At 42.6% G+C, this 15,863-nt stretch overlaps 2 protein-coding genes across 4 annotated transcripts; both read right to left on the bottom strand.

Moving 5' to 3' along the window:
- Window positions 1-34: 34 nt before the first annotated feature.
- On the bottom strand, window positions 35-12,285 carry hnrnpul1 (heterogeneous nuclear ribonucleoprotein U-like 1). 3 transcript variants are annotated; one of them, XM_076100797.1, is made up of 16 exons: window positions 12,173-12,285; window positions 11,396-11,658; window positions 8,990-9,415; window positions 7,843-8,056; window positions 7,604-7,677; window positions 7,273-7,412; window positions 6,685-6,784; window positions 6,463-6,575; window positions 6,063-6,329; window positions 5,781-5,903; window positions 5,347-5,475; window positions 3,051-3,219; window positions 1,963-2,265; window positions 1,627-1,793; window positions 1,303-1,530; window positions 35-932 (listed from the first exon to the last, which is right to left on the bottom strand). In XM_076100797.1, the coding sequence occupies exons 2-16, from the start codon at window positions 11,622-11,624 to the stop codon at window positions 819-821; spliced, it is 2,796 nt and encodes a 931-aa protein (XP_075956912.1). In that variant the 5' UTR covers window positions 11,625-11,658; window positions 12,173-12,285; the 3' UTR covers window positions 35-818. The 3 variants fall into 3 exon arrangements, with proteins under 3 accessions (XP_075956912.1, XP_075956913.1, XP_075956914.1); XM_076100798.1 differs by having other exon boundaries at window positions 1,627-1,796; window positions 1,975-2,265; XM_076100799.1 differs by having other exon boundaries at window positions 1,975-2,265.
- A 972-nt stretch (window positions 12,286-13,257) lies between these two features.
- On the bottom strand, window positions 13,258-15,351 carry opa3 (outer mitochondrial membrane lipid metabolism regulator OPA3). The gene is made up of 2 exons (XM_076100803.1): window positions 15,176-15,351; window positions 13,258-14,109 (listed from the first exon to the last, which is right to left on the bottom strand). The coding sequence occupies exons 1-2, from the start codon at window positions 15,315-15,317 to the stop codon at window positions 13,781-13,783; spliced, it is 471 nt and encodes a 156-aa protein (XP_075956918.1). The 5' UTR covers window positions 15,318-15,351; the 3' UTR covers window positions 13,258-13,780.
- Between the last annotated feature and the right edge of the window lie 512 nt (window positions 15,352-15,863).

The raw sequence follows: 15,863 nt of genomic DNA, 5'->3' as shown, positions 1-15,863 counted from the left end.
TTGCAGAGCAAAAAAAAAACAAGACATTAACATCTCCAGGCGTATACAATTGCATTTATTGTATAAAGACAAGAAGACAGCTCGGGTAACGGGTCATTATCTGATTTTCATTTTCAGGTAGAAAAAAAAACGAGTTCGACAACAGGATTTAACTACATGACTCAATGAACAGCAATCACAAAGGGATAAAAAAAAAAAACTGCACATACATCTACTCAGTGGCAAAATATTCAAAGACGGAATTAAACGCTTAAATACTACAGTATCAACACCTATAAAAAAAAATCTTCCATAATGTTTGAAGTCTATTGGGAGTAAATAAAATGTGCTCACTCGGAAACTGAAAAATAAAGAGCAAAGACATAGTAGGGTGGGGAAGGTAAAAAGCATGCATTTTGTTCTCTGTTAAGCTTCTCAAAACAAGCTAATTTATTTAGGCCTTGCTGAATTTTTTCTGCCCCGTCACGTTTTCACACTATCGCATCCTAGAAATATACAATAACCTCTTTAATCTGTAGGAAATGTGGAGCCCACATTAAATGCATAATAGATAACATTCATTAGATGTTCTGATACCTATCATCTACCACCTCACGGTCACTGCGTAGAGTAAGACTTCATTCAGTAAAAAAAGAAAAGAAACTACAAACTGGTGACAGTTTGTGCGTACATTGATTGGTGAGGAATGAAGGCTGCTGTGTTAACCCAGACAGAGACGGTTATGGTTGGAGATTTAATGTGAGACTGTACAAAAATTGGATTCGCTGCAGAGGTCAGTTTAGGACACAGGTGGACGCAGGTACAGATGCAGACCGGAGCTACTGAGAACCAGATGAGCCTTGGCTGCCCTGTCCAGGGTAGCCGCCGTACTGGCTGTAATACTGGTTCCACTGGTTCTGGTTCTGGTAGTACTGCTGCCACTGCTGAGCGTACTGGAGGGAGAAACAGAAAGCAAGCGCAGCGGTGAGGGCAAGTTCGCATTTATTTCCATTTCTGTAAACATTACGGAAGACTTGGAATTCAAACACGACAGCATTTTACGTTAATCAGAGTATATACAGCACATGCATATTAACAGGAATATTAGTGGAATATTCATTTTTATGAGCCATGTTAATAGCTCAGAAGGAATGTGGAGTTTTCCACAATTGGGGCATAAAACAGAATCTTTTAAGCATGTAAAAGTAGTCGGTGTAAACAGGGTTATCAAGCCAACTGGGGTTCTAGCAATGTAGCCTAGAGCTGACAGGCCCACTGACGGCTCCCCAACTCCCCCAAATGAGTGTGAGAGGCCTTCACTACCTGCTGATATTGCTGGTTGTAGCTCTGTTGCTGCTGCTGCTGCTGCTGCTGCTGAGGCTGCTGCTGTGGCGCCTGCTGCTGCGCCTGCTGCGGCTGTTGCTGGTGGTGGTTGTACGTCTGTGCAGTGGTAGGTGTCTGGCTGTAGCTCTGGCTGTATCCCGGGTACTGACTGTAGCTGCCGTAGTAACTCTGGTTGTAGCTGCTCGGGTTGTACCCTTGACTGTAGCTCTGGAGGTGAAGCAAGTAGATCAGAAGATTACATTCATTCACTATTACATTTAGTCTACATTTTCTCCAATTTCATACATTAAAATAGTTAATTACCTGGCTGTAGGCTCCCTTGTTGTAGGAGGCCGGGCGGTTGTAGCTTCCTCCTGACGGCTGGCTGCGGTTATAACTCCCGCGTGCATCAGAGCCTCCTTCGCGGTAGCTGCTGCTGCTGCTGCTGCTGCCGCCCCAGCGGTTCTGGTTATAGCTGCCACGATTGTAGCCTGCTAAATAAACAGAAATGTTGGGTTACAATAGAGATATACGTAACTTTACTGTAAACTATATACCAGCCCTAGTTTTGGGTCTTATGCATCATTACATTCAGATCACAGAACTAACAGAAGCTATGGATTTACACGATTACAATAAATATGTATGAGGTATGCTGACCGCTCAGCTCACCTCCTCTGTATCCGCTGCCTCCGTCGGCACTGCGGTTCTGGTAGCCACCGCGTGCTCCATCGCGGTTGTCGTACCGCTGGAAGCTACCACCGCCTCCGCCGCCACCACCACCACTGCCGCCGCGGCCACGGAACCCGCCCTGCCTGTTGTCGAAGCGTTTCTCAGGGGGCGGGCCGGCCTTGCGGCCCTCCTCATTGTACTGCTTCAGCAGACTTTCGGCCTCGTCGAGCTGCAGCTCGGCGAACGTCACCGCCTCCAGGAAGTCGCAAGCCTCAGGGAGAGTAAAGTTGGCTTGGAGAGTGACAGAGGTGACCACAGGAGGAGAGAGAGACAGCCCATCCAGCGAGAGAGGGATGGAGAGGCAGAGAGAGAGAAAGAGAAAGAGGGGGAGGGGGTTGTAGTGAGGACCAGAGCAGCCACACCACCAGAAGACAAAATGAAAAAAATAATTACAACCATACAGAGGCAGTGGAAATCATAAGAGACACTAAGTTCAGATAGATGAAAGCTGATGGCAGGGTAAAAAGGGAACAAACGCCACCTCCAGGGGAACATGGAGGAAACATTTGCTGAAGCAGACAAAGGAGAGGGAGGAGTTCAGTAGAGGTGGGGAGAGGGACAAAAAGGGACAACTGGAAGGTTGGTGAGAAGAGGAAACAGCACTGCAAACCAAGGACAGCTGATGTAATGCTGTTACAAATTAACTTCCGACAACTTCAGCATGTGACTGCTTGTAAGTTTTGCTATTTGGAAACATCATTTTCGGGGAAACAAATTGTGCAATATTAGCTCTACTGTTACATTGACCTCGACGAGGCCCACGTCTCAGTTTGCAGTGCATTAGAATTAAGCTGTATGGCGAGTGGCAGATAGAGGGCAGAAATAAGGAAGAATCAAATTCATGTGGACTTTAAAAATAAAATGTCCAGGTCTGATATCTGACCAAAGAATATGATGGGGGAAAGGGGGGGGGGGGGGGGGGAGGGGGCATCTTCCAAGTTTGATTTTAGAGACAACACATAGAAAAGTAAAAAGTAGATCTGGTGTTTTGTTTGTTGTTTCCACAGCGTTCCTACCTTTCATTTCTAAAACAGCATGATCGGGCACATCCTTCCCCTGCTCATTGGTTTGCTTTAATGTTCGTTCTTTTAAATCCTCGTCCGTGGGACAAATTACAATAGCCTTGCGTTGAAAACCTTCAAAAGGACGCATTTTTCGTCTCCTTGCTGATCCATATACATTTGTCTAGCAATGGTGACAAGAAAGAAGTAGAAGCTTGTTTGTTATTGTTTACTTGTTATGGCTTTCCACTGGAAGGAAGCTGGAACCCTGCAATAATGAAGTGAGAGAGATTTGGCTTGGATGTCAAGTCTACGCTTTTACTCAAGTTCTAATGGCCTCTCGTCACTCCACAGACTCACCTCACAGTCTGCACATCCGGGCGTCCAGTGGCTGCTGACGGAGGTTAGTTATCGACACAAAAGGGGACCCCGCACATATTTAACCTGACTTCACTGAACATTCCCGTAGTTACTTAACAACATAGACATACGAGTTTCAGACCATTAATAACAATAGGCCGTTGATATTTAAGTAGCTGTTGTGCTGACTCAGCTTGTAACCCCATTCTATCGTGAGCGACCGCTGATGTAGGATGTGTTGAGCATTTTCTCCTCCGTTTTTATAATCTAGACCATCGTCAATGCCAAGACCTGCAGAGTTAGGATGACGAAGCGCGTGCTGCCCGGCTGTATTACCGCTTTCATGAAGTCAATACTGATTCTGCTTATTAATTCAGCTTGAGAACGAGAATACTGGTTCAAATCCACGGCATATTATTAAATAAAGACAAAAAATACGGTGAAAGCAAAATTACACCAAATGTAGGCTGCCGTAAATAACAAGATAGTAGGATTTTTAATGTTTACATGCTGAGAAATATTCCATATCTTGCCATGTAATGCATAAATTAGCTACCCCAGTATCAGCCTTTACCATGGCATCATGGGGGTTGCATAAAATGCAATCTATGCCAAAAAACAGATTTCGTTCCATCACTACTGACATCAGTCAAACTTCAAACTGTCTCTGGTGCAGCGTATTGTAAAAACGATTCATATTCACCGACACATGTGTGGAAGGTCAACGCTTTGCTTTAAGAAATCCAGACGTGGAATCGAAACTACTCTTAACGAATCCTCAGCTGTGTTAAATATGCAACTGGCTGCAATTCTGAACAGGACGTTAATAACAAACCTATAATTAGGCTAATTTACCGGTGAGACTCACATCTTCAGTACAAACCGATAAGAATAAAGTTAGCGTCATACTGTGTCGTGTTATTCAAATAGAAGCTCAGCAGGTGAACATGCTTCATCACTCATCCCTGTTCACTTAACAGCAACCAACGACTTCTACAACGACCAACAGATAATAACACATTATGCATTTAGTATCTCAGTAAAAACAATTCTAAAGTAACGTCACGACTAATGTTTATATCGAAACAACATGGTGATAATAAGCTAAAAGGATTTTTTTAGCGCCAAATCCTACTACTCTCATTCATTCCCTATCAAATCCATAAACAATATCTACAAATCCACCACATACATGTTACAACGATCCCTTTCTGAAGTGAACTCACGAGAGCGTGCGTCATAATAACCGACTTGCTATTCTGCCGGGTCCCCCGCACTCACCTGGACTCACCTGGTCTTCATACGGACTCTAGTCCCGGACAAGACAACAGACAGATATATATATATATATATATATAACCTACCTGCTCATACTCACAGTTTCCACGGAAAAGACTGTCCGCCATCAGACCCACCTACCTTTTTATACATTTGCTGAACCAAAGGATCTAAAAGTCTAAAAACTGTTAGTCATTACTTACCTTCAGGGTCAATTCATTAATAAACACACTCAAAAGTTCCAAGTATCTCACTTAAAAATAGCTTTTAAAAAAGCTATCAACTCTGTCTTATGAAATTAGCAACGGAAGGTGTTTTTCTTACTCACCAGTCAGAGCTTACTTGTTTCTCAACATCTTTACATAGTCATGGTTTACTTGTACATTGTTGAAATTCACAAGACAAAACAATACTGTATCATGACAAGAAATAGCAAGTGCAAATATACTGAGGGATGAAAACATGAAATACTCTGTCACTTATGAGAGCCATTAATCATTTGCTTTTACAGTACATGACAAGCAAGAAACAAGAGGGTGATCAATGCTTCTTCTACTCTATAATACACAGAGCCCCCCTGAAAGATAAATAGATAGTCCATTAGAGAGAGTGATCATCAGGGCACATTGACTGACTGTGGCGAGTATCAGAGCAGAGTGTGGGTGGGCAGTACCTGGTCTAGGATGTAGTTGCGTCTCTTGCGGGCAGCGATCTCGATCAGCCGGTTCAGACACTGGGTGGCCTGCTGGATCAGGACGTCCCAGCGGCCCGAGTAGTTCTTCTGGCGACGGAGACCCATGACCTGGGGCAACAAATAAGACGAGATGGATCGTAACAACGGGTGGTTTAGGGTTGGCAGATCGTTTTTAATTTCTATATGATGTAATAGTGGTTCCTCCAGATTGGTGGGGGGAGTTACGCCACAACATGGAAGACTCAGTCTAAGTGTCAACGTAACATAATGTATTGAACTCCACCAGAAACATCTCTAGATGCACAGTAAGTGCATAGTTCAAATTGCTTTAATATTGGTTATATCGTTGATCGACCGTTGGTATAAAAAGCGATCACCAACAGGCTGAAGCCTAGCGTGACTGTTTAGTTCACCTTCATCTTGTCCATGATGGCGTTTGTGCCCAGGATGTTGTACTTCTTCTCAGGGTTGCTCTCCGCATACTTTATGGCCCAGGTAGTCTTTCCACAGGCAGGCAGGCCGACCATCATCAAGATCTGAAACAAGTTAAGAAGAAAAACAAGTTAATTCTCGTCCACAAGACCTGTTCCTTTTAAAATCAACAAAAAACTATCTGAACGAAAATGTATTTTCTGCTGATCAGTGTCAACATTATACATCATAGTATATTACATACGCTGTCAGCGCTGCCCTACCTCGCATTCAGATTTGATGGCGGGTCCCTTGGTGCCTCTGATCTTGTCCTCCATGCCAAGATTGTGGATGTAGGTGTATCCCTCTGGTGGGGTGAAGTACGGCTGCGGCCTCTGGCCGAAGTTGAACTCAACAGCACAATTCTTCACCAGGACGTGGGGGAACAGGGCGCGGCCCGCCAGCGCCTCCTTGGTTGTCTGGAAAGCCACGCCCAGTGATACTCCATTCTTGGAATAGCCCATCTCCACCTCATCGCCACTGTCAAAGTCCTACAGCAAAATATTAATAATAGGAAAGCCTTTTAGGAAATTGTTTTGTTGTATTAAGGATGATAAATCAAAAATATCATGACACGGTGCTATTAGAAGATAAAGTGATTGGATCACGGATGCCATTACTTACAATGTAACAGCCGATGACGTCGTTTTCACCAAACTTCTCCCCAAAGTCTGCAAACTTGCAGTCTGCGGATTTCTTTCCTGTTCCTCCATATCCAAAGGAAAAGGGCTCCTCACCTAAAACCAGATGGGGTCAAATGCAGCGTTACTACTTTAAGCCACAGCTCTCTTTTGTTTCCGTCATGTTAAACATCATCTCCATTGTTTGGGTGACTGCTCCTCTCACCAAGCTGAGTGCTGCAGTGGTTGAGAGACCATCCAATTCTGACTACATGGGGGTCCGGCTCACTGCTGGGAAGGTGCTTTACAGGAATCTCCTCATTGATCTGAAGAGCGAGGGGACAAACCAGGTGAAAAACAAGCAACAAGGCATCACAAGGGAAGTCATCCAACAAGTATTGGTCGTAAAATCTCCTAAAATAACCAGACTGAGTTCAGGTTCGGCAATGTGGGAGTTTAATTTCCCACACAGTGTAAGTTTTCAAGAACTAAGTAAAACATGAATATTGGGTGCTTAAATGTAACGTAGTACTTAAATGTAAAAAGATACTCTCTGTTAATATGATAAACAAAAGAACCGGTAATCCACACAAAATAATAAATACACGGAGCCCGTCTCATGCATCAGGGACAATTGGGTCAAATGTGGACACAATAAACAAAATGTATTTACAGCAGCTCAATGTTTCACCAAAGGAAACATCTCGCTCTGTCAGAACACGCAGCACCATCCTCGTATTGGTTGTATGAAGCACACGTCTGTCTAGCTTTAAAACCACCCTGACATCAGAGAAAGATACTTTCTACTCATTACCTTCATCTCATAAAACACGCGGCCCTGCGTGACCCCGTGTGTGGCTCGGGCTCCAGCCCACAGGTAGGCAAAGCCTTCGATGGTCAGAGGATAACCGCTGTAGCGATCTCGGGACACTTTGAAATGCAGATCACAGTTGTCTGAAAGGAAAGAGAGTTTTAAATGCGTCTGTCGAATCTGTCAGGTCCGGGATATTAAATAAAAAACATGATACAGACATGCAAGGACACAATCTAAGCTGGCTACTGTATGAGGTAAGCAGATAACACACATTCAAGCTGTGGCTACACTTTTCACAAGTCATCGTTCCCTGGCTTATCCTCTCACTTACACGTATCGATGGTAACAAGGGTGTCATCTATGTTCTCCTCCTCGTCTTCAGCCGGGGGCTGTGGTGTGCGGGATCTGTAGAGCATGAAGTTAACAGCCTTTACAGCCACATTCATTGACAAAATTCATACAAACCAGACCAGCCTGTGACATAATATTTCCCTCATTCTCCTGTTGTGCCGTATTGTACTACCTACTAGAAGCCAAGCGGAAAATAAAACACTTCTAGGATGTGCATACCTCTTCTCCTCGCGGTGCTCATAGTAGCCATAGCCCCTGCTCTCCTCATACGGTCTCTTGCGGCCGGAGTGTCCACTTCTATCAGCTTCCACTTTGATTTGCTCGGCCTGATGTTCGCTGTCCTGGCCGTCCTGATGTTCTGTCCCCTGATTATCCTGCTGGGTGTCTTCATCGGCTGCAGGCTCCTCTTCCATTTTGACCTCCACTTTGATTTCTAAAATGAGAAATGACAGTGAGCTCGGGCTGGGCCATATATTGATAATATATATAAATATCGGGATTTTGGATGTCGCAATATGGCATTAGTGTCGTCTTGTAATGGTTTTAAAGGATACACTAAAGAAAAGTGATGTAAATGTGTGAACTTACCAGCTTGTTCTAGCCTTTAACCACTTTGTCATTTAGCCAAAAAACCCCATTGTGTAAATATTTAGTGAAAGCACTTAAAGTCAACCCTACAATACTGTTGCAGTATCAATATCAAGGTAGTTTCAAAGCATGTTTCTGTTATTCTGTCCCCTCCTGCCTGTAACTTAGGCTGGACAAAACATAAACACCACAGCCAACTGTGGTTGAATGAAGACCTCACTGACAGCGTCACCAAAAATGTGATATTATAAACCACCAAAACTATTAATCACAATGCTACTGCAATCCTTTAGATTTACCTGCAACTTTACCTAATAAATTGGGATATTCAGAGCCATCACCATACACATTCCATATCAAGTTGTTAAGAGCCCTGTCCTCGTCTCCTTTCCGGCTGACACCATTTTAAAACACACACGCTGAACGAAAACACCATCATCGCACTTTAGAGGAAGCAGGCAGCCACAGAGTAAAGTAAATACCAATCAAAATATAGGTGACAATACTAACCGCCGAGTCATTGTTACACCGATGAATTGATCCGAGTCACTGTTAAATACTAGTAAAACTTTGCTGTGACTGCACAGTTCATCTCTCTCAACTGTATTTATATCCTCACTGCTCTGGCGGTGAACACTTCATGAGATAACCATGAAATCAAGGTGACATTTTATAAAATAATTGAAAATCTAAGTGACTTTACAACATTGCACAAAATGTATCAGTAGGCCTATCGGTGTAATATTGCATGTCGAGCTGAAACACGTTTGGAAATCACCTGGTTTGTTCTCCTCTTTCTCCACCGGCTCTGGCACAGGCCTGGCCTGCTCCTCTGGCACGTTGGATTTCGGTGTGTCGACATCTGCTGGGAATTCAGGCATGCTGTGACCCGAGTCTGAAGTTGGACGACTCTCAAAAGGCTCACCTTCCGCCTCCTCGTCCTCATAGTAACCACCCGAATCTCGACCCTCGTCTTCCTCTTGAGGGGCATCATTTTCACCAACACCATCGGCTCCGGCTCCAGCTTCAGCATTAACGCCTTCACCTTCAGCATTATCGCCTTCACCTTCAGCTTTATCGCCTTCATCGATATCGCCCTCACCTTCATCGATATCGCCTTCATCGATATCGCCCTCACCTTCATCGATATCGCCCTCACCTTCATCGATATCACCTTCACCATCGTCCTCAGCTACTTCTGCATCTGAAAGGGGGAGATCCGAAACTTTTAGGCTTGTAAGAACGGAAAAACAGAAACTCAACGCAGCTTAGAACTTGCATCATTTTTTTAAGTTTCATTTCTCATCTGCTGGTTCACTTTGACCTCTTTAATACACCGAAGGGGAAATTCTACACAACATCAGTAAGCACTTCTTTTTTGTCAAAGACGGGGTCAGAACCCATGGAATGTATGCGTTAAATAAGCTTCGTCAATACTAGGGGTGCACGGATCACAAACCTCACGGTTCGGTTCGGATCATTTTTCGGATCAACAAAGAAAATTGGAGGAGACAAATATAACTGCTTTCCATTTATTAATTAAAGAACTTCAAGAACACTTAAAGAAAAGAACTTTGGGCTATAGTCTTACATAAAAACTAAAATAGTGAAGATGTCCAATTTGAAACAAAATGAAATAAATAAATAAATAAAAATAAAACATTCAAGAATATTAAATTCAGTTAAGTTTAAGTGCAACATGAGGTATGTTGATACCCTCGTCCTTTGATCAATACTGAAAGAAAGAAACAGCCAGTGAGCTAGCTTCCACTGTTTCAACTGAACCGAACTGCTCGGCAACAACTTGGGTCTTTGTTTACTTCCTGTCAGGTTATGTCATTCAAATACACAATAATGTTTACCATTACTGTGACTGTGTACTGTTCTCATCTTTTTGAAAAAGATGAGAATATCTCCATTGTCTGGGGAGAGGGTAGACCTTTCTGTGGTGACTGGGATATTATTATTGGGCCCGCCTAGCTTCCTCTCTGATACTCTGATACTTCAGGTGTGTGTCTGTGTGACTCTCACAGAGGGGGCGTGTCTGCAGCACCGGACTATGAATCTCCCGTGATGAAGTGAGCGGTCAGTATTTTCCTTTTCATAGAGGCCTGGAACGATCTTCACACTGAAGTGGGTGCGTGAGTGGATTTCGTATCGTGGCTCAAGCACTTTAACCAGATTTTGAAATCCTTTGTTTTCCACACCGGAGTGTCCCCCGTCGCTGACAGACGGGATGGTGGCTCTTCATACGTGTGGAAATGCCCGATGTTTTGCCGTTGTCGTGTGTCTTTCTCTTTAAATAACGCCTACATACCGTAACTGTTTGTCCACCACCCTCATCCCGTCATTATAAGTTACAGGGAAGATAAAATGCTCCCAAACTTGCGACTTAAATGACGCTGGGGGCTTCTCAAGTTCCTCCGCTCGCCATGACTTTCGCCGTTAAATGCTTTTAACCTGCTCCGTTCACGTGAACACACTACTGCTTTATACCTGTTCACTGACACTCTGCATTGATATTCAGGGACTTGTTACTTGGAAAGGAACAGCAGCAGTGAGACTTTATTACACACTATGATGATTAAACTGTTAAAAAAAATTAAAAATACTCAATTGATCCGCGGTTCACGAGTGATCCGAACCGTGAGGGGTGATCCGAACGGATCACGGATCGATCCGTGACACCACTAGTCAATACTAATTTAGTAAATTTAGATTTAAAAGATGGCCCTGTTGCAAGTTACTGTTTGTATACAGATCGGACTTAACTCCAAATCAGGCATAAAAATGCAGGCCCCATAGTTGATTTAATGAAGCTTGACTTCAAAACAATATTGCGATGGCCGACCATTCTTAAGTTTAAATAAAACATCTGCACAAGAAATGTCTCTGCCTCCAGGCTGCTGGCTCACATTGAATCAGCTGTCTATACTGTCCATATCATACCTGCTGCTGATCATTCTGTATTAATGTCTCACTATTAGCATTACTTATACTTACACCAGCCCCGCCGACTGTAACTACTGCACATATTCATACTGAATGCACCCTGGCATATTCCTTGCATTCGGATGATACTAATATATATATATATATATATATATATCATTTAATTTACTATTAAAGTAATGACCGATAGAACTAAATATATATTTTAAAACACAACATCAATGGGGCTTACCCTGTTGCTCTTGTTCATCCTCTCCATCTCCCCCCTCTTCGTTTTCTTTGAAGTCCTTGCAGTATTCATCCTGCTTTCCTTGGTCTGAGGGATCCCCCTGAGCGTCCGCCTCCTGAGCGGCTTTCAGCCTCTCCACCAGCTCTGCCTTCAGGCCTTTGGTGTCCAGGCCGCGGCGCTGGAGCTCCTCTTTAAGTTCGTTGACTTTCAGTTTCTTCACGTCAACACTCATCGTGTCTCAGATGTCGGTCGTCTTAATGTATTTGCTAGAAAACAAGAAAAATACAAAACAATGGTAAAGTAACGTTGCAGCTTACAACACTGTGTTCAACTTTCAAATCGATGACTGATGGCGCCAGAGTGACCCAGTCAACCAGGCTAACATCACATTAGCAGGTTAGCTAGGCTAGCAGCGCTAGTTTATAGCTATACTGCATCTTTTACCTGGTTCCACTAATATCTGTATACCACGTAACCTCGGTTTAATACTGTCCGTACTTATATAGATGTTTGAAAGGCGGACATATCATTAGAATATCTGTTATACGCTCCAAGTTGTCGCTTCGTAGCTAACGTTGGTAACTAGCCTAGCCTAGCGCTTGCTAACGTACCGACAACCGATGCAGAAGAAGTAACATTGGGTTACTTTTAACTTTGAAAGTATGCAAGATGCAAGCGTTTCTATGGTTTCCACGCAAGTCCTGTAGCCAATGCATAGTTTGCTTAATTTATAATATGATTATTATGCAGAATAAGGAAAAAAATAAGATTGCGGCCTACCTCGTCTCACGCGAGTTGCGCGGGTCAGTCGTGATAAGATTGAAAGCGTCGCTGCTGCCCTCTGTGGGTCGGAAACCAGACCGAAACCTACAACCGGAAGTGAACCAGACCTGCGCACATTCACAGGTTTATTCTACTACTATTGAAACACCGAGGCGTATGTGTTGTGTCTAATAAACAGCATGTTAGTTTATAATAATGAGTTATATTTGAACCGCCGAATGTGAGGGAAACAGTCATATTAGCTTAGTTTGTGTGTATGTTGCTCTTCATGCACTTGGAACAGTCCAAAATAGGAAGTGACGTTATATTTACATTCTAAGAGCTCTGGGTAGTGTAGTTTCAGTAACCTACCGCTTCACTTCAGCCTACACGTGGAAGTAGCACATTAATGCATTATAATTATAGTGCAAACTTTTAATGATCATTATTCAGATATGAACCATTCTGTCTAACCATTACTTTTAGTACTTCAAGTAGGCCTATATTCTGATGCTAATACTATTACTTCAGTTCAATTACATTTTGAATGCATGACTTGTACTTGTAATAAAGTAGAACTATGTATACTCTGTGGCAGTGGTAGGAAAACTACTTGGCTTTTTTTTTTACTTATGTGCAGCTGAAACAATTAGTTGATTAATGAATTGATAGAAAATGAATGGGCAACTATTTTGATGAAAGTGTCATCCTTTTTTAATTTCTATTATTTTGAGGTTTGGACAAAACAAATATTGGGATGGTGTTACTTTGGGCTCTAGGTAATTGTGAAGCCACATCTCACTTTTTACCGAATTTTTACAAACCAAACCATTCATCGATTAATGAAGAATATAATCAGCTGATTAATCTATCATGAATTATTATGAAAATAATCATTAGTTGCAGTCGTATACAAAATAGTAAAAACAGTAAAATCCTGCTTTAGCATTACTGCAAGTAATAATCTATTGATATAATAGCAGTAGTCATATGGGACATTTTTCTGCATCGAGTACTTTTTTTTCAAGTCAGGACCTTTGTAACAGAATATTTTTGCACAGTGTACATTGTATGTGTGTTAAGTGCCAAAAACTCTATTAACAGACAGCTTACAATTTTATTTTACACCATCCTTATTACAGTTGTCATCACATTTAATGTACATGAACCATAAAGGAGATCTACAGTGTAATTATGACATAACATGTCCATGAAACTGTAGGGGCAGACACATAAGAATAATGTGACCTGATGTTTATTATTATGGTTGTCCATGTTTGGCCCTCAATCAAGCACACTAAGCCGTTATAAAATATATTAACTTCAATGTGCCATTGCATTTTATTGTAAATCCTTATATACAGTCAAATGTATTATGAACATGCAAGATCAACCTTAGAAATACACTATGAATATCATAGCACTCCCCCTTAACAACTGGTTGCTCAAAACATGAGCTAATGACAGCACCCAAATCCCCAGCGCACTGATTTGTTATACAAGCACCTGTTCCAGCCAATGGGCTGTGTGAAGCGGGGTCATCATCATCAAGCTGCACACATGGCAGTACTATGGGTGTGCACTCTTGTTCTTTCACACTCAGACCAACACACGGGGCTTATTTCATCACTTTTTGGTGGGAACAGGATAGGACAGCAGTAGCCTATTCATCTCTCTCAGCTGAGCATCTAGAGTCTCTGTGGTAAGTGCTAGTTCTCCTAGTTGAGTCTGTAGGCTTACGATGGTCTCGTTCTGCTCCTCTTCTTTGCGGCGAGCGTTAGCGGCCTGCCTGCTGTACTCCAGCACCATACATCCACCACCAATGATGAAGATGATCGCCTCTCCCAGTAACTCCGCACCCAGCTCTGCAGCCGCATCCTCATTCAGTGGCTTGATGGTGGAGCCCCGAAAGCCCATGATCCGCATCTTCGTTCTCATCTCAACCCAGTGGTAAACTGTGAGGACAGAGAGCATACACAGTTCCAGTTAGACTTTCAATTGGACCTTTGGGTGTTGCTCACGTTTGCATTTTTGCTTCAGATGATCTCAAAGGGAACAGTTTGAAATACATGCGAGAATGCAACGAGATGCATGTGTTGACAGTTTGCCACATAGAATTGACTCAGTAGTGAGCTTAGAGCACACTAAACCTCTGAAGCAGTTTGTTGCTGTTCATTCAAATAAGTCAGATAACATTTTGAGGTCTGCACCTGAGGCCAAGCCCCTAACAACCACCACCAGCTTCGAACAAACACAAGATAAGATGAGATAAGAGGATAGGGCTGTATTGATCTCCAGCGGGGCAATTCGGTTGCTGTGACAGCAATACAGATAAATAGAGAAAGTAAATAAATAGTAAGAGGTATATTCCACTAATATGAGAAAAAATAAATAGGACACAGGAGCATTGGAGACAGTTATTGATGATGCAAAAGATCTGTAACACCAACATAATATTGTATAGTATAAAATGGCAAATTATAATATAGTTAAAAGGTGAAAGGTAGTAACAAGACAGATTCAAATAAAACTCTTCTTAATGTGCCATCGTGTCCTATTTTTGTGTAGTTTAATTTTGTGTGAATAGTGTAAATGTTATGAAAATGAACGGTGACCAGTTCGAGCTAGGTAGGTTTTTTTCAGTGCTTTTGACACGTTTTCTGATACACAGGAAGTATTTTTGGCAGTGTTTAGTGAAACTAAACTGACAAATGTGCCTAAACAACAGAACGCAGTGGCAGCTCAAACATCTTTTCATATTGTGCGACAGAAGTCATTCAGACTGCTGTCCTGTGCTGACAAAAACGAAAGGCTACATACTACCTGTTCAATGACACACAAAACCCGCCCTCTTCGACCTTGCCTGGCTGCCATTGGTCGACAAGGTAAACCCATGAACATGATTGGGTAAGCGCTCTCGACAAGTACAATCTCATTGGTTACAGCGGCTCCTCGCATAGCCCTCGGGTGTCTGACACTGCAATCTAGCGGTCATAGCTAGCTGTTAGCTCGGTTACTCACTCTGTGCGGGCGGCAGGCAGATGTACGTCTTAAAGAACTCGCTTCTCCGGGCTCCCGCTTTTATTCGGTTCGCTACAGGCTTGCCCATCTGCCTCACTCCGAGGTAGAGGAGCTTGGCGATAGGGAAGGCACCGACAACCATCTTGGCGAATACGCTTGACAAGCGTGGGGCGGTGCACGTAGGGGTGACGTGATTACGTTATATGATTGACACACACGCCCACGTGTTCATGACGTCTGCGGTTCAGAAAAAAAAACAATAAGGTTATTGTAATATACATCCTTTAATTATCTTTGTTAAATGTCACATTCACAAAAGTAATTTGTATTAAATAAAGGCATTTTTTTTAAATAAATTAAATGCAGCAGTAGGCCTATATACAAACAAATAAGTAAACAATACAGCCTACTGTATAGGCCTAATTGTCTGCTGCTGAACTTTAAATACTTTATTCATCCCTTAATCCTTGGCATATGCCCACCTGCTCACGTGTGCAAGTGACGAGGCAAATGCTTTATTAATTGACTCTCCCTTAAAATAATGTGAACTTCTGCAATGTCTAGAAAACTGATTGGTAACTTAAGACGTTTCATTGGAAGTGGTCCATTTGTCAGCGGTCATCATCAGTGATGTGGTGATACTGTAGCAAAATATTAAATAATGTTTCATCTTTGTCCAATTTTGACA

The sequence above is a fragment of the Anarhichas minor genome, unplaced genomic scaffold (genome assembly GCF_050575085.1).
Source record: "Anarhichas minor isolate MPS153535 unplaced genomic scaffold, ASM5057508v1 ptg000026l, whole genome shotgun sequence".
NCBI classification, from domain to species: Eukaryota; Metazoa; Chordata; class Actinopteri; order Perciformes; family Anarhichadidae; genus Anarhichas; species Anarhichas minor.
This window is presented reverse-complemented; position numbering and strand designations above follow the sequence as displayed.

Coding starts and splice junctions, on each gene's coding strand:
- hnrnpul1 (XM_076100797.1), bottom strand. CDS start 11,624: ATGAGTGTTGACGTGAAGAAACTGAAAGTCAACGAACTTAAAGAGGAG. Junction 9,416..11,395: donor GGATGAACAAGAGCAACAGG/GTAAGCCCCATT, acceptor TCCCCCTTTCAG/ATGCAGAAGTAGCTGAGGAC. Junction 5,904..6,062: donor CCATCAAATCTGAATGCGAG/GTAGGGCAGCGC, acceptor AACTTGTTTCAG/ATCTTGATGATGGTCGGCCT.
- opa3 (XM_076100803.1), bottom strand. CDS start 15,317: ATGGTTGTCGGTGCCTTCCCTATCGCCAAGCTCCTCTACCTCGGAGTG. Junction 14,110..15,175: donor CTGCCTGCCGCCCGCACAGA/GTGAGTAACCGA, acceptor CTGTCCTCACAG/TTTACCACTGGGTTGAGATG.